At 30.4% G+C, this 23,535-nt stretch overlaps 1 protein-coding gene across 2 annotated transcripts in view; it reads left to right on the top strand.

Annotated features, from left to right (window-relative positions):
- The window catches only part of LOC118203214 (ras-specific guanine nucleotide-releasing factor RalGPS1-like), a 149,770-nt gene extending 126,448 nt beyond the window's left edge, over nucleotides 1-23,322 (top strand). For both annotated transcript variants that reach the window (XM_035375487.2, XM_035375488.2), the window contains exons 10-17: nucleotides 3,697-3,900; nucleotides 4,037-4,069; nucleotides 4,233-4,333; nucleotides 6,904-6,955; nucleotides 7,083-7,182; nucleotides 10,206-10,298; nucleotides 13,834-14,034; nucleotides 16,311-23,322. In XM_035375487.2, coding sequence (XP_035231378.1) covers nucleotides 3,697-3,900; nucleotides 4,037-4,069; nucleotides 4,233-4,333; nucleotides 6,904-6,955; nucleotides 7,083-7,182; nucleotides 10,206-10,298; nucleotides 13,834-14,034; nucleotides 16,311-16,340 — 814 coding nt within the window. In that variant the 3' untranslated portion in view covers nucleotides 16,341-23,322. The remainder of the gene's footprint in view (nucleotides 1-3,696; nucleotides 3,901-4,036; nucleotides 4,070-4,232; nucleotides 4,334-6,903; nucleotides 6,956-7,082; nucleotides 7,183-10,205; nucleotides 10,299-13,833; nucleotides 14,035-16,310) is intronic.
- The last annotated feature ends 213 nt before the right edge of the window (nucleotides 23,323-23,535 follow it).

The following is a 23,535-nucleotide window of genomic DNA, read 5'->3' as shown; positions in this document are numbered from 1 at the left end:
AACGCCTTAAGTTTAAGGCTAAACAAGAATGCATTGATAATTTGAAGAACAAAATAATATTCATAGAAAATTGTATTAAAGTGTTAAAAAATAGAGAAAAGAAAAATTTTAGAAGCTGCTTTCAAGTGGCTTTCTGAGGGCACCAGGGATAAATAGAAAGGACTAGTTTATTCCTTTGTTCAACTCCTCATCGACGCAAGCCTAATGGAGATACTTACCTGACAGTAATCTGACGTCACTGTGATGCACCTGTTCTGATTTCCCACATTTAAAACTGTAGATTCATTCAGCTGCGAGATGATTTTCTAGAGGTTACATATAGTCCATTTTCTATAAAGTAGGATAATACATTTATTGCACACAACATGTAAGTGTCTTGGATTTACAAAATAGACTTAACATTTTTAATGCGGGATTAACAAGACATTGCTATCAATCTCCTAGGTATACCTTTGTTATGATAGATGTATTCAGCACAACATCTGCAGTTTCCTGATGATTTGCATTCTTACGGCGGTTAATGCCAGGTAAGAAGTGAGTGAAAACTTGGACTTCCAAAATACTATAATAATAATGGGTTCTAACTAATAATGAAAGGTTTTGGCAATTTAATGTCTGATGGTTACTTCCTCGAACCTTTCTTCAGCATACATTTTTACTGAAATATTTGAAACCTCAAGTTTTCATTCACACCTTACCTGATTAATATTAACAGTCCTAAAAATGCAATTCATCTAAAGATTGGGAACGTAATGCGGGATATTCTATATCACATCACACCAGATATTCTTGGTAATGAGGTAAATGCTTTGATTGTCATGTCATGGAGGACATTTCGAGACACATTAAAGAAGTGAGGCGTATTTTGGGAATTCTAAACTCTAACTTGCCTAACTGTGTTTAGTTACACTTATTGCTCTGTACAGTAAATGTTGTCCTTCTTTGAAAGTGGGTAACTATAAATGCTGCACTCTACACATCAGCGAGTAAAAAATTTTTATAAAAGAGAATGTGCATGTTAAATAAATAAAAAAATTATTTTGAAAATGTAATGATATGTGCGACCAGCTTAGTTTTTTTATCTGACATTTATTTCATGGTGAAAAGGGTAGTTGATGCTGAGTTTGAAATTGTTAATTTCTGATACCATCACTGTGTCTGGGACTTCGGGGGTCAAAATTTTTTGGTTTCCAAGATCTTAAATTTAAGACATTTCTAAGACATTCTAAGACATTCTTCTCTAAGACATTTGTGCAATCTTGGCTCTAATCAATACGTACATCTTTTTCTCAATGCGTCTACTGGCTGGTTTCTAGTCTTTTGCACGATATCCTTTTAGCAATCTACAGACAAATGCATTTTAGGATAGAATGTCTGGTAAAATTGAAATGAAATTGTGAACAGTCAAATACCCTCATAAAAAAAATCTGCTGGATGCCTTAGGTCCATTCTCTTTTGATTTAACGAGTGGTTCTCTTTCACGTACTTTTAAGAAGATATTTGAAAGCTCAAGTTTACATTTTACCTGGTATTTACAGCTTTAAAAGAACAATTTATCAAGAGAGAGTTGTATAACAAGAGTGGATACGACCAGCTAGATATCATGGTTGAGCCTTTTTGCAAGCATAGTAAGGAGTTTTGAGCATTGATATCTTTGATCACTGGTCATCCACCATGGAAAGTTGGGGCCTTAATGTTCTGTCAGAAGTAGATGGATCTTTTACTACTTTATGGGACCTATGAGGGAGCTCCAGGCACATGTGATGTCATTTTTACATTTTTAAAAGTATATGGAATTGTGTGTTTTCATCACATTCTAAAGTCATCAGTTTATAAAATTAACTTATTCATTCATTTGTGTTGCATTATTTGTACTACCTTTTTGTGAAAATGCAAAGATATTATTCCATCATTTTCTTCTGTTCCATTTTTCCATAAAGATATCTTCCATTGGTTTTATTGCACTATTTAATGCTTGGAACTTTTAGGACCGAACTACAAAACAGAAAATTGAACCAACGAACTCCATTCCAGCTCAGGAGGCAATTTATCAGATTTCTTTCCCAGTATGAGCACTGTGTTGACCCTTTACATTGGTTTAAACTTATATTTAAATTGTTTCTTATGTAAGTAGTAGGGGCATAGAGCAAGTCTAGGAAGATGATGAGCAGAATAAAATGGTATAGTTAAAAATGCGCTTTATAAAATATAAATTTTGAAACTTTCATAAAATATAAAAGTAATTATGTTCATTATTATTATTATTAAATGCTTGAATTAAGAAAACAAGGTATTTCCTGCTTATCCACATCCCCAATTTCAAAATTCGATAAAATTGCTATTTTTTGGTTTACTTTTAAATATAAATGACTGTCCACTAGTTCCTGAGTGTTAAAAGTTACTGAATACTGGTAGTTTGTCCAAGGTTCACGTCTCAGTAAACGGGCTGGTTGTATGGGCATTTTTTGTGACTTTCTTCATGTATATTGTGTACATGTTTCCTTAAAAAAAGGAAAATGAAAGGCATCCTTCTTCTTAGGCAGACAGCCCTCAAGTGCTTTGCCACAGTCAAATAAACCTCTGAAACCATTAAATAAAAAAGACTAATCCAAACATAATTTTTTTTTTTAAAGTATTGTTACGTTATTTACGTTCGTACGAGGTTCATGTGGATTTGGAGTGAATAATGATGATATCGGATGAAAAACACTTTATTGGCCAGTATTAATCAGGACAGCTCCAAAATCTCGTTTACCATCGTCAAACTGTTATAAACAAGCTGACATGATCAGCAACACAGCTTTCAGGTTATCAAGCTATCACGGTGGAGACAGCTTTACTGCAAAGCACCAGAATACAGCTCTCGACTCTGCTCGGTCGTTCTCGGAACTCCACGTACTCTGGAGACTCTCCACACTACAACTTGCGATGTACTCGACGACACACAGAGCATGGCTCCCGACTCTTCGGTTCAGCCGTTCCTGGAGCTCAACACGCGCTCTCGATGATATATGACTGCGATATACTAAGAGACTCGACGGCCCACTCTGCACTTGCTGCCCGGCTATCAACTCGATCGACTCCGCAGGGATTTACTCCTAGACGAGACACCAACTCGATAATAACAAGCACAGACTCTCCGCATACCGGGAGGGTTTATATAGCTTTCGGCTTGTGTTCAAGAACATTCTGGTCTAAGTCCGTCCATGGCATATCGCCAAATGGGCAATTTCTTGCTAAATGTATCGACCCTGCTTTCCCTTGCCATTTTATGGCAACCTTAAAAGTGCTTTGCGGGGAAGCTATCATAACGTGCCTTGACATTTCGTAACAGTATGCTTATATTTGAATCTCCTTTCATTGAACAGTAGCTACCAGGTCAGAGGATGTAAATATCAACCATGTAAATTTCGGTTTTAAATCATAAAATTTCTCATTTTTTAATTATTAATGAACAGGACAGTACTTGTAAGCCATTAATTTAGCTAATCAAGCATTTTTCATCAGTTTAAGTTGATAATGAGCTGGTGACTTTTTGTGCGGGTATGGTTAATCAGAAAGTGCTGAAAATAATTGTTTCTCATGTTTTTTAACCATATGTATAATCTAACCTGATCTTTCTTGAAACATTGTATAAAAATTTTGAATCCACCAATATCTTATATATGTACTAATTTTAGTTTCTGTATCTCTTAGAATATCTTTAGAGCTTGAACCTATAGAAACATCTCCAAATTTAAGAGAACCTAGTTCTCAGCGTGCATTAGCTGCAGAAGATCTGAAAACTAACAGGAATTCATTAGGTGTTCCAAGTTTGGAAGCTCGTTCCTCAAGATCTATGCCTGGTCATGGTTCTAGATTTGTTCCCACTCACAGAAAAGCATGGAGTTTAGGAACCAAGTAATTTTAGAATCATTTGAATACTTTTATGGACATTTTAATGTATTTAATATTTATCCTAAATCTGATTATTTTAATAAGCTAGATCTTTGCACTATGTTAAAAAAAGGCTGAAATGGTGTTTTTTCTTTTATAGTGTGATGTCATCTCTTTCTGTGGATACATTGAGGTAAATTTAATGTTTGATTTTTATTACTTTTTCAATGCTTTTGAGACTCAGAAGAATTAATTCTGTATTTTATTGTTATAATTCTTGTTCCATGTTTTCTTTTATTTAAATTTTTATTTATTGTTTAATTTTCTCGAATTTGTTTGGTGTTTTATTATTTTAGTTCCTGTTCCACATTTTCTTCAGAGAGGCATCTTCTTGATGATAGTATTTTGGAACATACACCTATAATTACACGGAAACGGTCTTTGGGAAGCATAGAAGGTATTTTTTATGTATAGAAAATGATTTTCATTCTTTTAAATTTCAGCTTACTTTTTCTTTACTTCTCAGTTGATACATAAAAAGTACAGAAATTAAAATAATAATAATAATAATAATAATAATAATAATAATAATGAGCAGTGAGTTACAATAAAACTTAAATTCACAAAGGACTTTGTTGGTGTTATTTTCTAATTACTGAGTGTATCAAACTGCCAGCACTAAATCTCGTACAAATATATGATATTTTAAGGTGTAAGTGAAGGCTTGGGGAAACAGCTAACAAAACTAAATTGAAGAATCATCTTTATTTTTACACATTTCAAATCATCTCTTTAGCAGACAAATTTCTTTTCAATCATCGTCGAATACAATAATTTTTATATAAAAGGAAAAAAGATATGACTTCATTTCAGTCAGAGAAGCATAGCGGCATAGCATTGGCATGGCAGAAGTCAGAATAAAAGGAACGTAGTTCCTTGTGAAGCAGTATTTATACAACGTAGGTGCATATGTGAGCTGTGATTAGTTAATTTTAGTTACCTTTTTCAAGCACTGTTATGCAATTTCGAAAGATCTCAAATTTGGGAGATAGGATTCACTTAAGGGGTGTAGAAACTGTATTGCAACAGATGATGCTGTGTGCGCCTGAATTTTTTTGAGTAGTTTAGAATATTGCTGACTGAGAGATGAAAGTACATTGAGTTGCAAGAGTCAAACTAAAATTATATGTGTTTCTTTTATTGTAAATGTATTATTTTGTCGATAAAATTTGGATAAAATGACAGAAAGTGAGAATCAATGCTGCGTCTGACAGGTAAGCGAAATTTCTTTATTATTTGATTTGAATATTGAGTTTTAGAAAAATGCGAATGCGATATTAGATGTATACGTATTTACAAGGCTAGAACATAAAATTTAGAATAGTAATTTTTAAGGTCTAACTTAGCCATCGTATTTTATTATATCTTACACACATACATATATATATATATAAATTGACAGATTTATTATACTGTAGACAGTAACTTTTTTCTTTCTTAATTAATGCATACATATGAAGGATCTGTTAAAAGCACTGTTATACTAACTGGCAATTTGTCTTTCAGAGTTAGTTATCTGTGCAACAGTTAGCTGTTTTATATGTAATTGAGCAGTTATGATTTTTATTAATCTATTATAATAAGTATCTTTATTTTACAGTTTGTTTATTGTAGTTGGAAAAGAATGACCCACAGCAAATTTTTAGAGTCCATTTTGTATGTGTATGTATTGTAGTTGAATTATATTGAATACTAAAATAATAAGCTTCCAAAGTATTATGAAAATGCAAGAGAAAAAATTGAGAACCAGAAAAAACATTTTTTCAGAAATTTCTGCAAATTTCTTTTTGCAAAGTTTTCCATATTTTTGTAATACTTTGGAGATTATTATTTTAGTATTTAAATAATTTAATTGCAATATATTTTTGCTTCCAAGGTGAAATTATTCCTTTGATTTAGGTAGTATTTATATTAAAAAAAATTTTTTTTAATTCCTTTCTCTCCCTCTGTTTCTATGTGTATATATATATATATATATATATAATCACAGGTATTTTCTATTGGCAACTCTCGTTTATAAATTGTGTTTTGTTTGTTTGTGTGTGTGTGTGTACACCTTTCTCTCTATCTATAATCACGTGCATACACAGTGGGACAATGTTCACAAGTATTTTCTGTCAAACAGCTCTTGTTTATATAATGTGTTTGTGTATGTACATGTTTGTATATGTATCATGTGTCTGTGTATGTAAAATATAATAAAATATGATGGCTATGTTAGACCTTAAAATTGACTATTCTAAATTTTATGTTCTCCTTCTAAGTTAATCCTTTCTCCTGAATTTGAGATCTTTCCAAATTATATAACACTACTTGAAAAAGGTAACTAAAGTTAACCAACCACGCCTTAGATTCACATGTACCTATGCAGTATAAATACTGCTTCGCGAGGAACTACATTCCTTATTTCTTGACTTCTGCCATGCCAACAACGCTGTGCCACTACACTTCCCCGCCTGAAATGTATCTTTTCCTGTTACATAAAAAGTTATTGTATTCAAAATTGATTGAAAAGTAATGTGTCTGCCAAAGAGATGATTTGAAATGTGTAAAAATAAAGATGATGATTCTTCAATTCAGTTTTGTTAGCTGCTTCATGAAGCCTTCACCTACACTTTAAAGTACCACATATATATACGGTGGGACAGTGTTCACAAGTATTTTCTTCTGTTGTTTCTGTGTGTTCATACACGTGTATTTTTTTTTTTTAATTTCTGTTATGATCTTAAAGCTGTATGACAGTTTTTAGCTAAGTATTTTATATTCAGACTATATATATATTTAGAATGCATTATGCAAGGGGAAAATGTAAGCTGTGAAGCATACAATTAAATACATTTGTATGCTTTACAGCTTGTACTCATATTTGTTTCATAAAACATTAATCTAAACTCCACCTCTCATGTATTAAAGTAATTATTATATCTTGTATCATTCATTAAAGATCTTGTACATATTTATTTTCAGATATCCATGATCATTTTGATACATGGATGGAGCATCTCCCTCTAAATTGCAGGTAATATTTTATTTTGATAAGGTAGTTTATTCTGATTTCACTACCTATCTGTATGAGAGACTAGATATTTATTTATATGTCTGTTTATTATTTTTAATTTTCACATTGCTGATTAATTTTATTACAGTGAATCTCAAGAAATAAATTTACGTCATATCGATGCTGTTGCAACTTATCAAGGTTATGTTCGTAGGAAAACTGTCTTAAAGGAAGGCAAAAAACCAGCTGTATGTATGCAGTATTATTGTTGTAATATATCTGGAACTGACTTTTTATAATAACTAATATATCTGGTCACTGATTAAACCTAAGCATTTTTCTTTCAAATTTATTTTATTGATGTATTCAGACATAGGGTGGTAACTATGGAATTGGATTTTGTTTTTAATATATGAATATAAAATAAACATATGCAAAACTATTAGAAAAACTTGTCCTTTTCTCTTCTGTTTTTCTCTCCTCTCCTCCTCTTTAACTTCAATGTACAAAGTAAAGGAAGTTTGTTATCACAAAGTTCGGGTATCATATTTCATTGGAAATATCCGTTCTGTCCTATCCTGAATCCACTTGGATGATTTTTGTGTGTTTGTGTGTGTGTGAGTGACATGTGTACATGTAGACAGAATAAATTATTTTTTCCCCTTAAAAAAAAGGATTGTAAAATTGATTAAAAATGGATTTTTTTTCATAATGGCTGTACGTCTGGCATAGCTCAAAAACAATTAGCTGTGGAACAATGAAATTTTCTATAGCATCTAGTTTCGCACCCCCTCCTTTTTTAAAATTTCAGTTGGAAGCACCAAATATATATATATATATCATGGAGGTAGGAAATAAGAGGAGCGACCCTCATTGGGTTTTCCCATGCACTGCCTTCAAGCAGTGGCATACCCTTCTTGGAGACCAAAACATACAATGACTTGCCATTAAAATCACTGGGTTTTGATATGATTGGGGGCAAACATTTTGTAATTATATCATAAATATACATGTAAATGTATATATTTTCTTTTTCTACAATATTTCAGAGTATGTGAAAGAGCACATTTTTAAACAGAATTTCATTCTAAATGGAATTAAATACTGGGCTTTTCTCAGAACACTTTTCTTATATTTAAAGAAGCTAAATATAAATGTTACCTTTAATTAGGTAACCTGTATTTTTAGTCTAATTGTTAAGCTAATTAATTAAAGTAACAACAATGATATCCTATCTTTACCTTTTAATAGAAATAATATTATTCATCATCCTAAGCTACCTTACTGCAATTTTTAAAGCATCTAAGTGTAGCTTTTAGAAGTATATTGTTCTGAAAGAAAATAAATCACTAATCTAAAAATATACATGTTACAATTAAAAGGAGGAAAGTTATAATAAAATTTTAAAGACTTATTTTTTGTTCCAAATTGGAACTGTAGTCAAGAATTAATAGCGACTAATTTATATATTTCATATACTAAAGTATGCTAATTAGGAATAAAAATGTTAATATTTGGTATTTTATGAGAAATGTCTTCAAACAGTCCTTACAGTTTAACACATATGCAGTGTACTCTTGATTATCTGTGCATGGTAGTGCCCAGGTATGCATATTCAATGTTATGTGTGATAGTGTCTAAAACACAAATATGTATAAGTCTGAGTATGTTCTAAATACAGCTGAATTGCATCTTTAGGTTTAGTTTCAGTGATTTCCTCATACAATTCATTCTGTACATGCACATGCATAGGGTATTAGATGCCTTGAGAACTTTCTGAATATTACTGTTTTAGTCCAATGATAATCTCATTTGGTAAATTTGTAGTGTGTCATTTGTGAAAAAATGTGTCATGAATAGTGTTTATATAATTTAGTTTATTTTATGGATTTTAATACTGAAATAATTATTTAGGCAGAAAAGTTATTATGAACTTAAATTGCATGAGTTTGAAGTTTAAGCTCAAAAATAGTTTGTGCATAATGTAACTAAGTATGTATTATTCTTATGCAAGTCATCCCTTTCCTTTTTTTATTCATGCAAATGGAAAGTTATTCTTGTTGTTTCATTGCACTTTCAGGAACATATTTCTTAATAATTTAAATCTGATATTGTTACATCTAAGGAGATATGAATTTTTATTAATTTAGTAGTTTTGTTAATACTTGTTTTTTAACTGTGCGCAAAATGGTTTTTGTGGTCTTTCCAAGCAAGGAATGGGATAAATCACCAAATATGACACCCTTGTCATAACTGAGAAGAAATTGTGGATCCTATTTCATTAGCTGTTTATTTTATGGATCTGTAAAACTGCATTTAAATTGCTTTTTGAAGTATTGAAATCAAACTGTTATTAATTCTGTTGAGCAAATTTCCAAGAATCTGATGAATTATTCCCTTTTAAATTACTTTAATGGGTATGGCATAGACTTTATGCATCTATTGTATATTTCTACACAGGTTGAGAATTTTTAGTAATTTTTTTTGCTAAAGAAGTTTGGAGGTCAACTTATGTACACGTTTAAAATTATTTACAAATAATTTGAGCACAGAAATATGAGTTAAATAATTGAAAAAATACATTATTTGTTAAATTTAATCTAATATACATTAATCAAGTTTCTTAATATCCATGCACAACTCCGAATTTTCTAATAATAACCTGAAGTCTACTTGAAGCTAATCTGTGTGAATGCTGTCCTCCATATCACCATTAGTGTTGTCATTTGCCTCATAGGTAAAAGCATCTTTTATTTTGTCCATAGCAATGCTCAGAAAGAGTTATAACTTTTAGTAAAACTAGTGGAGTATGCAGAGTTTTTTGGTCTGTACGTCTTTAATGAAGTTGAAATAGACCTTCAGCTCATCTGTGGGGTCTATCTAAGTTAGGCAATGAGCGAGTCAAACTTTTCACAATTCACATAGTTGGATTTATAAGGACATTTTTTTTATTTGGTTTAATCAGGTTTTTACAATATTGGCTGAATTTTTGCAGTAAAAGCATAATTCTTGAATGTGGACAAGTCAGTCAACTTATATTTGGAAATATACCATAATTATTCCAGTCCAGTACCATGCTATTTGACATGTTGGTAACATTTTACAATGTTTATATTTTTGGCTGGATCACTTACTTAGGAAGTACTTTTAATCTCTTATCAATATCAACTGATGTGTAAGTCATTTGCATCTGGCTAATAGACAGGTGTCATTACATACTTTAACATTTTAATATTGCAATAAATAATTTCTTTTTTCATCTTTTTCATAGATGTCACCATGGATGAGATATTGGTTAGTGTTGAAAGGTTCAACATTAATTTACTTTCCTCCTAAAACACTAAGAGGAACAGAAAAATCTGATGTAAGTTTTAAGTAAAGTTTAATTTCTTATGCTTAATCTTTTGTATAACATTAATTTCTGCAGAAAAATAATTTATGAGAGAATAGTTTGCATGAACATATACTGGTTTCCAAATCATGTATAAAAATATTCCATGAAGTAACCCAATCCAATTTATTTTTCAATGAAATTAATGAAAAAGCATGCATAATTATCAATACTCAATCTCTTTCTGAAATGCAAATGGTAGTATGTCATGAAAAGGCATGGCGAATTTTTCCACTAATTATGTTTTTCAGCAAATTTGTGCGATTCAAATTTTGATTTCATTGCGTATCAAATCAAAAAAAGAATATGCCACTGAAATATTGTTTCTGTCTTTATATAAACATGAGTCTTTAAGATGGAGATTTGTCAGCTCTTTAGAAAAACAGAATGGACAGTTTTAAAAGTGGCAAGATGTCTAAATATTTCAAGATTTGTAGTCTGCCTCTTAAAAAGAATTTAAAAGCTAAGGCAAAGTGGTGGAAAAAAATAATACTTCTCAGATGTTTCAGTTCATAACTTCTCATCATGTCAAACATTTATAATTTAGCTGACCTTGGAGTTTGTGAGGGCTACTGGAATTTTTGTAGCTTGGTTAAGTAACTTAATGCGAAGAGCCTTTATGCTGAAATGCCAGTGGCTTCTTTTTGACCAACCTCAAAATAAAACATAGCCCACCTGAATTAATGCAGAAAACATCAGAACTGAAGTCTGTGATGGTCATTTTTGCCTTAAATAAAAAATCGAGCTTAATATGTAATTCTAAATATTCTTGTAACTGGAGCAGACTGCGGTACTGAAGGACACAGCTTTGGATCCTAGAGAAGGCATAGGTGTTTGTATATGTTTGTCTATGCGGGTGTGGAGGGCACTCAAAATATAAGGCAATATAAATGCCTATTTATATATATTAATTAGAAAAAAGATAAGTTTTGAATGACATCTAATTTATAAAATGCAGTATCTTGAGATTTAAATTTCATATCTGCTTGCATGAATATTTTTATACTGTCAGTCATTATATCTTTCAAGTTTCATTAATAGCTACATGTTATTTATTAATATTTAATAAGTATAATTTAATAGGTATTTATTTATACACTCACTTCCAAAAAGTTAAGCACGGAGAGGAAAATGCTAATTTCCAGAAGCCGATCAGAATTGAAGAGGATGCAATTTGCTGCAGAGGTAGATGGAAGTATGTAAATATGTTAGGTAACAGCCAATCGTGCTTTCATGTCAAGAAATATGCAAAAAAGGCAGTCTTATAAAAAGCCAGCTTTATGAAGGGTTACAGAAGTTGATTGTTAGTGCTGATAGAAGGTGTTTAAAACTTTCGTACAATTTGTTTTCAAGACATACGTGTTTCTATGACTTCCAGAAGACGAATGGAAGATTCTGAGCGCTGGCGTACTGTGGGGCACATTGAAGCAGGGCAGTTGATTACAGATGTTGCTCTTTTCTTCGGCATTCATCATTCTGTAATTTCAAGTTTATGGAAACAATTCCAAACCACACAGTTGTCCGAAGGCCCGTAGCCAGTCACCCAAAGGTTACAACTCCCATGGAAGATCGATATATTGCTATTGTAGCCAAGCGGAATCGCAGAGCAACCTCCACACGTGTGACATCTATGGTTACAGCATCCATTGGTAAGGCGATATCTGCAGCTACTGTTCGCCGAAGGTTACATAGTGGGCTGTACGCCTGGGTACCTCGAGTTTGTGTTCCTTTATCCGTCCAATCAAGAGGGGCACGATTACAGTGGTGCCGAGAACATGTCAATTGGAATGTGTTTGAGTGGACAATGTCATGTTTACTGATGAGTCGAGATTTGCTCTGGAGCCAGATGACAAGCGTATAAGGATATGACATGAACAATGAACACGCAATCAGTCCCAAAACATCATGCATTCCGAGCTGGAAGCATTATGGTTAGGATACTGCACCGACCTGCACATCTTTAAACGGGGTTCTCTGACGGCTGTCCAGTATCGAGATGAAGTCCTAGAACCATTGTGAGATTTACGCTGCAGCAGTTGGTCCTACTTTTGTTTTAATGGATGATAACGCACGTCCCCATAGAGCTGACATCATCGATGACTAATTGGAGAGTGAAGGGATTGTGCATTTAGCATGGCCAGCATATTCGCCCGACCTTAATCCCATTGAAAATTTTTGGGATGCTCTCGGCCGTGCTGTATCTTCACATTTCCTAACTCCAGCTACTCTTATTGAGCTGGAAACTGCTCTACAAGAACAATGGCGATTGCTTAATTCTGCGGTGGTTGAAAGCATGGTCACAAGGTGCAAGCTTTTATACAGATGGGGGGGGGATCACATACCCTGTTGATGTACTTTTTTCCATTTTATGCTGTTTATTTTCACTTTATACATAATTCTGTTTAAGTCTCCAGTATGTCATTATCTGATAACTTACAAAAATTTAATATTGTTTTCATTTCTGTACAGTCAAAAGTCGTTAATTCGGACACCCATAATTCGGAATGATCTATGATCCGGACCTCAAAACTAAAAGCTTTCTGCGCATGCGCCGCGTTGACACATGCGCATAGGCGTTTACGCGTGCGCGTAAGACCTTTTACGACTGCGCATATGAGTGTGCGCAAGTGCAGAATACGTTTCCGCGTGCGCGTTTTATGTATAATGGACATATAAGCTAAAATTATCTAATTATCTATTTCAGTTAATGTTGATGATTGCGTTGTTCCTTAATTTTCGAATTGGATCCGGCTTATTATTTTTTGCAGACTCTAAGAGCAATTTTATAAAAGTAAGCTTAAACTTTCGATTATATCAAATAGAATTTCCGATATATATTTGTTAATATGTAAAGGATCTAAAGCGAAAGTATGTTTTGAAATCCGAAATCTGTTTATCAATTTCACGCTGCACGGCGGGGGGATCGCCGCGGCGGGCGCGTAATGAATTGGAAGTTGATCTGTCAGCACTATCCTTATCTTCAGCGCAAATGTTTTTATTTTATTTGGCTTATAATTCCTTACCAAATGTAGTATTTCATCTCGATATGCTCAGTCTTTGATATGATTTAAAACAAACATTGAAAGAAATGTTTAATAAAGTAAACAAATAAATATTAAGCTTTTTCTTTTTGCAAATTTTGATACCCTTTAGATCATAATTGTTCTTTATTTCATAAATTACGGTTTCATATTTTTAATTTTAAAATTTCTGCATGCCATCTTACGAGAATTAAACTGATGATCTATAATCCGGAAAAATCGATAATCCGGAATCGCCGAAGTCCCGACGAGTTCAGATTAACGACTTTTGACTGTATATAATTATTGATTTTGTTTTATGAATAAATATATATGCTACTTTCCTGCCAAATTTTATGTCAATCAAAGCAGTATTTGTTGATTTTTTTGCATTTTACATCTTCGTGTTTAACTTTGGAAGTGAGTGTATTAATTATAAAAATGTAGTATCTTAATTCATTAAGCATATTTTAATTATTTATTTATAGTTTAAAAGCTCTCCATCAAAATCCATTGACATAACTGGATGTATAGTTGTGTATTCAGATTCCAGTAATCAGCCTGATGCATTCCAACTTACCGATCCCCAGAAAGGAAATGTGTATAAATTTCGAACTGGATCAGCAGCAAAGACCGTCCAGTGGTATAATTGTTTAAGAAAAGCAACAAATCAGTATGATGAGACTATGGTAAGAAATATTTACATGTGCAATTTTCTTTGCCATGCCAAGTGGTACTTTTGGTTATTATGCACAAAATTTCCATTATTTGTATTAATATTGTTGAGAACAATATGAATAACCTAAAGATAATCATGCATTGTAAAAACTTGGAAGTTTCACCTCTTGAGCTGAGTTAATGTTTGATTAAAATGATACAGAACTTGCTTAATTTTTTTTAGAAGAGTTGTTTCTTATATTCTCTCTCCCCTTTTAGGAAAGGGTATTATCCATATTAATGTTTTATAGACAATGTTGCAAATTTTATAAGGAAATTATGTCAATAAACTGAAATTCTTATCTTGTTGAATATGGGACTAATTTCATAAGCTGAACATACCAATATAATACTTTAGACTTCTTTTGATTAATTTGTAGTCATTGCATTCTGAAAATCCTAGTTTTCCTCATTCTCGTCATTCAACAACTACGCTTCCATATTTCCTCTTATTTTGAAGGCATTTAGTACTAGAAATAAATTTTAGTAAGGCCTGATTGTATCAGCACAACCTTGTTCTTTTTAAGGGGAGGGATTGGAGATCAGTTTTTATCTGAAGCATTTAAATTTATGTCAAGCTTTTGAAATAAAATTCATTGCATAAAAAATCATTATCCTTGAAAATGTCCGAGACTTGTACTTAAAAGTTTTGACATTCAAATAGAAGTTTGAGTTCTTTTGAAATAATGAGAATATGTAAGACAGATATTTAGTAAATCAATATTGTAAATTGCTTAAGTGTTTCTAAGAAATGGCATGGTTTATTACTATTATATTATGTATGTATGTATTATTTACACAATATTATTTTATAAGTGGTACGTCATGCAAGAATAATTACTCGGAAATAAACTACTAAATTATTGAAAATGTATATAAAAGATTATAAAAACATCCAGTAATGGAAGAATTGATGGAAGTGAAGTAAAATGCTATGCTGTGGCAACATTTACTCTTCTCAATGTTGGAGACTGAAGGTACTGAAAGAACATTTGATTGCTTGTTTTACGATGAGTCAATTTTAATTTTGCCAGCACCATGTTTATCAGGTTAAGAGGTTCTGCTAATTTCTTTGTTATAAATTTCTTTTGTATATCAAATCTATTTTAACCACTTGCCTGATTATTCCGAGTTATCTCGGGTTCGTATATATATTGCAGTTGATTATTATCCCAAGAAAACTTGGACGAAGCAGAATTTGTCAGTACGATTTGTTTTATCACGGTTTTACTTGGAGGAAATGAAAGGAAATATTCAGCTGATTCGCAGTTTTCCAAGTTTTGTTGGTTTCACGGTTCTTTTGGCGAGACTAGTCAAGTGTTTTCCCTGTTGAATAGTATACGTCAACTTGTGGATTAGTGATGTATAAAGAAGGATAGTTGCATTGAAAAAAAGCAAAATAATGGCGATGATTTTTCAGATAGTGGTTATGAAGAGGTGGGCATTTTCCAGATGTTATTCCTGCTACTGAAAAAAAAATCAAATCCAATGAGACAATGTACTGTGTTCTATCGTAAAAGAGATTCCAGAGGTAATCCAGCAAGAAAAGAGATCAGATACCAGTGTACAAAATGTCAGTATCACTTTGTGTTGTCCCTTGTTTAAAAAAACTATCATACAAAGACTAATATTTAACTTTTTTTGATTTGCCTGAGATAACCCGGGATAGTAAACTAATATTAAAATTAAATGCTTTTACACCTGTAAAAAAATCGACTTAAAACCTACATATTTTGTTTTGTTTCATTTCTCTGTATTTAATATTAAAAAAGTGATGATTTTTAAGGGAAGCAGTTTAAGGTAAATAACAAACACTAACGGTGACAAACAAATTGCTGCACGAATATTGTTTCAGTACATGAAGTATAGGTTCAGAAAGGATAAACTATTATCAAAGACCTTATTTCGGATTAGTGGGTTTCCGTTTGAATTTTATATATTTGATGCACTTATATAATGGCAAATGTATTAAGTCAAGGAATTACTGTATTTATTAAATCGTTGGCCAACATCTGTAGTTGTATTGTAGTGTTAAAAAAAAACCTGTCAAGCAGCAAATTTAAAAAATAATTTCAAGAACTTTAAATTCTGTGTTAAAGATTTTGGTATTAACTGGTGGTTTTTCTTGATTTTAATGATAAATGTGGTGTTTAAAAGAATAGTACTTGTGAAAAATATAATGATCTTGCTTAAATAAATTGTTTCTGTTGTCAAGAAACTAATGAATTTTGTCTTTACTCTTTAACAGCACTTAGAAAATTTGATGACTTTTGAATAACAGCTGCAAGTCAACAAGAGTTTTCTGAAGCTTTGGTCAATTGCATCTGACTTGGAAAGATGCTAAGTGCCTCTAGACATGTGCCATAGACTATTTTTTTCATCATTGCTGTATTATGTAGCTTTAAGAAGACCTTCCTCAGCTGGTCATGGTATACCAGCTGTTGCTCACGTCAGATTTGTATATACTGGCAGCTTCATAAGCCATAAATTTAATATGAAATTAGTAGCTTTTCTTGTCAGTGTTATTTTTAGTCCCCTTTTATTTAAAGACTGATGTAAATATATATTTAGCTTTACTTCTGACTGAAAATTGCATGGCACTATCATTTTTCAGCCTTTGTTTTAAAATGCTTCAGAGTCAAGAAATTTAAATCTCTTTCTGGAAGTTCCTAACTGTGATATGAAATAGCTTGGAAACTTGGAAACTCCTTTTTTAAACTTGAGTCATCCTCTTTTTTTATTTATGAATTTGAAATATATATATATATATGTTGCATAAACTTTTGTTTAATGCTGAAAGAGGTGATTTCTAAATGATAATGATAATGGTTTTAAAATAAGCTGAACAGATATTAGTTTTAATTGTAACTCAAATCATTGACCTAAAATCAGAATGAAGGACAAAGTCTTTGATTCTGATAATATTAAAACTTCTAATAATCAACTGCAAGTAAATCAGGTGCTAAGTTTTTGTATCTAAAAAGAAAAAAATTGTCTTTATTTAAAAAATCTTTCTGTGTGCTTCATTTGCTGATTCTTGTTTGTGTTTAGTTGTATTTCATCTGTACTTTTTGAGGGCATCATAGTTTTAATAAAGCTTATATATAGCTGAATATTATTCTCAGTTGTAATTTTGATGCATATTATGAACTGTGTATTTCCCCCCCCTTTATATATATATATATATATATATATATATATAAAAATTCTTTAATATAAATCAATTAATATCTGCAGACTTAAATTTTTTGAGAATAAAGCTTCAGTATTTTCTCTTGTAATTTTTTATAGATAAGGAGCTTAGTAGTTAAGCAAATATGTGATACATACTACTGTGTAATTTCCTTTGCTCAAATATTCATGCTCAGTTTTTACTCATTATGTTTCCTTCAGCAATTATTGAATTGCAAATTTGAATCATATCTAATTCTGCACTAATTCTGTAGATAAAAATATTTCTATAAAGTTTTCTCATTTTGCCAAATATGTCTGAAACTTCATTCAGATCTATTCGTAAAGGTTTTTAAAATAATTAGAGGGAAAAAAAACTGTTTTATTGAAACTCTAATTGGAATTTAGTTTTCCTGTGCTTTATTTTAATGTCAAATTACCTTGCACTTTAATTAGAGAAATATTAAAATGTATATTTCTTTATCATGCACATAAAATATTTATTTTTTATTTTAGGTGTGCTTTAATTAACTTATTTTTATTATTTCATTCAGCATTTAAAAGTATGTGCAAGGTTTTTATTAATTGCACAGTTATTGATATTGCAAGATTAGTTAGAAAGAATAAGTTTTCTCATACAAAAAATTTTATTAAATTATTTTTGCAATCCTAAAAAGACTTATGAAACATATCTGGTTTATATGCATTTAAAAATAAATGCAGCAAAATTATAAAGGATTAAATAACTGAAATATTGAAATAGAGCATAATTATGTTTGGATTCCTGACTCGGTTGTAGTATTAAGTAAGTTTAATTTCAGATGTGTTTGTTGAAAAATATTTTTGAGTAATAAAAGTTATATGTTCCCCCCCCCAGTGATTGTGGTAGAAACATATTAAATCAAATGTTAAAACAAATGTATAAAATATAAAATTAAGTTTATCCATAACATGCTGTTATGGACTTCTTTGAATACTTTATAAAATAAATATGTAATATTTTATCATGTCTTTTTTACTATTGGATGAAGTGTGAGGGCAGGTAATTTCATTGTAAATGGTATTTGTACCCTTGATGATCTTCAATTAATTTCATGTATATAAGTTTCCTCATAATTTATTTAATAATAGCTTGCATTTCATGTTTGCTCTATGTTGGAGTTGCTGCTTAATGAAATGTAACTGTGGTCTTCTCGCATACATGTTTTTAAATAACCAAGTTGTCAACTTTTAAAGAACACTATCTATGATAAATTGAAAATAAAATTGTTACAATTAAAAGCCTAAAGTAAGATTTAGGGTCATATCATTAGTGATAATTTCCAATACAGCCTTCATAATATTTTTCTTTTTTATTGCTTTGTTTTATCAATAGAATTCTGGAATTAATTCATAAATTTCTATCACTTTTATTTAATTTGTTTTACACTGATATATAGCTGAGGAATCAGTAACCAAAACAAAAAAATGTGAATATGCAATTTCTTCAGTTTTTTATTTAAAATGTCCAGGGTTGGGTTATTAATTCTCATTGCTGATGTTCTAACTTTGAATTTGGAAAAATATAAATGATTCTTATTCAGAAGTTTTTATGTTTCCAAACATGAAATTTTTAACATGAAACTTTTAAAACATGAAATTTTTAACTAAAAAATTTGATTAAACATGCAGAATTTTTCTTGTGTTTTTTCCCCCTTTTTCCTTCCATTGATCATTTTTTAATGCTCTTTTGCTGTTTATGTAAATTTTGCTTTTAACCAAAGACAGTGTGTTACAAGATGTGTCATCTAAATGTTGCTCAAATAGTAATAGTATATTTTTAATGAAACTTTGTTAATTGACAGTGAAAAATTGAGTTAAAAGTGATTTCATTTTGATTGACACTTAAACTTGATTTGGATGATAAAAGGAAATATATTATTATTTATATTGTAATGAAAAACATTCACTTATTGTTATATTGTAATAACAGTATAACAAGTAATTGAAGTTTTTTAAATTTAAAATGTAATATTTGCATGTCAACAATTAATATAAATTAAAATTTTGTATTTACAATACTAAAATGCTTGATATCCAAAATGTATATTTAATAGTAATATTATACCTGTCTGTATTTTTTAAAGAATACATCTTTAACATTATGCTTTTAAATGCTGTCATATCAAAGTAGTGATTGAAATTTTTAACTTTATTATTGTAGTTAAACAAAAAGCATCTTTTTGTTTTTAAGAGGGGAAGCTGTATTATTCAGCTACTTAAGTGTTTTAAATCATTTTTCTGTGTTTAAGGCTAGATAAGTGCATAATGTATTGGCATATACTCTTCAACGTAAATTATTTTCCTTACTAAGAGTGCCTTTCTTGTAGTTTTTAAGTTACAGAACTTAAAACTGCAAGGAAAGATACCTATAAACACTGTTGTGTTAATTTTTTTTTAATATACTCTTAGTATTTTTTGTTTCTATATTTAATTTTATTCATTTGTATTTAAAGTACTTTTACAACTGATTAGATATTTTGTGGGTTTTTTAATCCAAGTAAGCCTCACTTGTATTTTACATGTTTTTATTAAAACTGTTGTACATAATTGTTTTATCACCAAAGATTTCATTTGACATAATTGTGTCATAAGGAGGGTCTACTCAGCATGCAAGAAATTACATGTAAATTTATTTTAAAGTGTATTCCTTGTGTGTATGTGGTTATAATACTGTTCATGGGATTTATATTCCAGATACATTTAATTTAACATAATTTTTTAACTATTTTATGAAACAAATTTCAAGGGGAGAATATGAACATCAAATATTTTTACAAAGACAGTCAACCTCATTACAGGGACTTGGTAAAATGACCTTATGAGGAAAAGACATAGTATGTAGTTAATATAATTGCAGAATTGTTCAATAATATATAGACTTTATTTGAAAATAAATATTGACATGCAATTTAATTTGCCACTGTAGTTTTAGTTATGTTTTCTGAAGTTTATTTGGAGAAATTAATATAATATGGTTGTTTTTCTTCAAGTTTTAGGAATTTATGATCTTTTTCTAAATTAGTAAGTTTTTTTAATGTTCTTTAGTAGCTCAGATGCTGTCATTAAAAAATCTTTTAACAATGCATAAATTACTTAGTATATCAATTTTAGATACTATTGCATTTTCATTGAGATTATAATCTTCAGCCCTCAATATTAGAAAATTCATCAGCGTTTATTGCCTATAGATCTGTTAATGAATTAGTGCCATTAAAGTTACATAACTAATATTGTTTGTTATCTATTCCAGTTTATTCTAATTCATTAAGAATACCATGGCTTTGCCTTTGTTCAGACAGAGGTTGGGTCTGTTCAAAAAGAAAAATATACTGGATAGTCTCTGTCCTCTGAAGAATCATTGAATTAAAACTAAAACCCGTAGTCACGTATTACGTGTATCATGAGCACTGAAAGCCAATCCTGAATTTCAGATCTCTCAGATTTTGAGATTAGTTTTTTAACACTCTTCTGTCATTGATAGCATTCTGTGAATGAATGGAATAAAATAAAAGGTCAAACTTGGACTTGCAAGGGATTAGTACAGAAGGAAATATATGAAGCTTAGAAAAGAGCAGTTAGCAGTAGAAAAACAATAGTTCCACTGGAAGGAAAATTTCCTAGAAATTACTGAAACTCAAATTAATTAGCAATTACCTTAGAATTAATTAACACAGATACTATGAATGTAACAATAACTACAGTGATATATATATTTAGCCAGAACTTTAAAAATGTGAGCCTGTCCTTAATATATGGGTAAAATTATAACATTCCATAATTAATTGTGCTAGTAATTTGAATTTGTGGCATAAAAACATGACACCTAGAGTATTTTCAGAAAACATCTTTTGGAAAACAGTTTTTTTTTTTTTTTTTTTAACTTATCTCACTTGTTTGACAATAATATATGATCAAATCTGTAAGAAGTGCAGAACTGTATCTGGCATTGGCATGGGCCTTGGGTACCTTAAAGCTGACAGTATGATTCTGTCCATTTCCATCTGACTGAAGAATTCCCCAGAGGGCAGGTCTAAGGGTCTTCTATCCCTTGTCCTCTCACCAAACCTCTCAAAAGGACTTTACATGTATTTTAAAATGTTGCCATGCCATAAAAACACTGACAGAATTTGTTATTGTGTTTACAACATCAGTGACATGTTAGCAACATCAGTGAAAAAAGAAGAGGGGAACCGATTTTATATTAATGCAGAGTATTAATATGATGAAATCGCCTTTTTCTCCCTTCCCCTCATGGAACATAAGTTCATTCATTATTCATACGTTTTCCCTAAATGATCAAAATTGTCATATTTTGAAATCCTATTTTGATTCATTTCATAACTGGAACTACTGTTTACAACCAATAATTCAAAAGATGTTAGTCAATCATTTTTTCCATTCCCTGTGTTAGTGATATTACAGACAGGCAAAGTGAAACATAATTTCTGAGGCTGTTGAGAAGATTTTCAGACCAGTCTGACCTCCCCTTCCATTTAAAAAAGGGATCAAAATATATAAAGGACACACATTTATTTTAATATAAAGTATTTTTAATTTGCTGAACGAAACTTTATGCATATTTGAATTTATAGACTTAATCTTCATATATGTATTTTTCTAGTTTTAATCATAAAAATGCATGTTTTTAAAGTCTATGCTCAAAAAGCTATTTAAATTTTATTGATTTGATTTGTTTTCCTTGATAATAAATAGATAATAAGTATGTCAGAACATTTGATATGAAAGTAACTTTACAAATTTTATTTTGTTACATTATTACTGTCTTACAGAAAATCTATGTGTCCATCCATATGTAAATGTACCTGTACATATATGTAAGTACTCATAAACAGCATTTTATTAAGTAAGTTTAAATGTACCATATCAGAGACATTATTGATCAAGCTTTCTAATTTATTTGATATTTTTCTGGTTTCTGTATTGAGTGTTAATATATTTATCCCCACCCCGATATAGATAGATAAACGTATATCAATTATCCCCCCTACCCGATATATATATATAGAGAGAGAGATTAAAATTTTTTCTTATTGGGAATTACAGATAATTTATTTTCTTGTGCATAATAAAAATGAAATAAGCACAGCTGAATTTTAAAGAATTTGAAGATTCTTATTGTTATTTCTTAGCATAATTTATATATTATTAAACTGCAATATCTGGAACTGTAGTTGCTCACTAAAAGATAAAAATTAAATTGCCAAATAATATCCTCTGTATGTTTTTCCCTTTTTGGGTATTAAAATAAATATATGAGCAAAATTCTGAACTGTTTGTATGGATGGCTTATTTTCTTTTTTTTTTAACATATTTATAGATTCAACTATATATAAATATTTTTCATTATGGAATATATGCGATATTGAAGCTTATTCTTTATTAGTGGTTATGAACTTCTGTAAATTCTTAACTTCTGTATTTTATTATTCAATTTGGCTACTTTTAGAGTAAGTTGTTGCTAATCATTAGACTGAAATATGATAGCATCTGTGCTTAAAATTTTTAATATTTAGTTTGACATTCATTAACAATCAAATCATGTATTAAGATAGCTATATTAAATTGCATTACAGTGTAGATTTAATATTTCTGTATATGGTTTAAAATATTAATTTAGCATCATTGTAATCAAATTGTCATTTCATAAATGTTTTCATTTGTTATGTGGCTTGTTTGAATGTTTGATATGTTTTTTATATCAGCAGATTTAACTTGTACAACATAACCTCACTGTGAATAATAATAATAAAAGTATGTCTAAACCATGAAATGTCAATTTATACAAAGCTGAGTATTTTGTCCTTCATTTTTTATGTGCATTGTGTATAGTGTGTATTTCATTGTACTATTTTAATTGGATAGTCATTATGTATACAAACCACATATCTTAATTGCTTTATTTCTGACTGTGATTCAGCTCTAAAACAACATTGCCTTAATATTTTTAATTTAGAAGTGCCTTTTGTTGCATATTAGATTTGCTGCTGTAACTAAATGTGAGAAAAATAAAACTTACCAAAAATGAATTTGATTTCCTGTTTTAATTTTAAGCAGTCCTTTTAAATCTCTTGTGCCGGAAGTTCTTGTCTGTTTGCAAAATATTGGCCTGAAACTCAATTACTTTTTAGTGCTTTTTTCCATCATATTAATCATTGGGTAAATCATTCCAGGGATTGTTAAATCATCCTTTTGCCAGAGATTGTAAATGTCTTGTTATACATTCTGTTGTTATTTTAATT

This window comes from Stegodyphus dumicola, chromosome 7, assembly GCF_044657685.1.
Source record: "Stegodyphus dumicola isolate Sdum_Otavi_A_Nest chromosome 7, ASM4465768v1".
Taxonomy (NCBI): domain Eukaryota; kingdom Metazoa; phylum Arthropoda; class Arachnida; order Araneae; family Eresidae; genus Stegodyphus; species Stegodyphus dumicola.
This window is presented reverse-complemented; position numbering and strand designations above follow the sequence as displayed.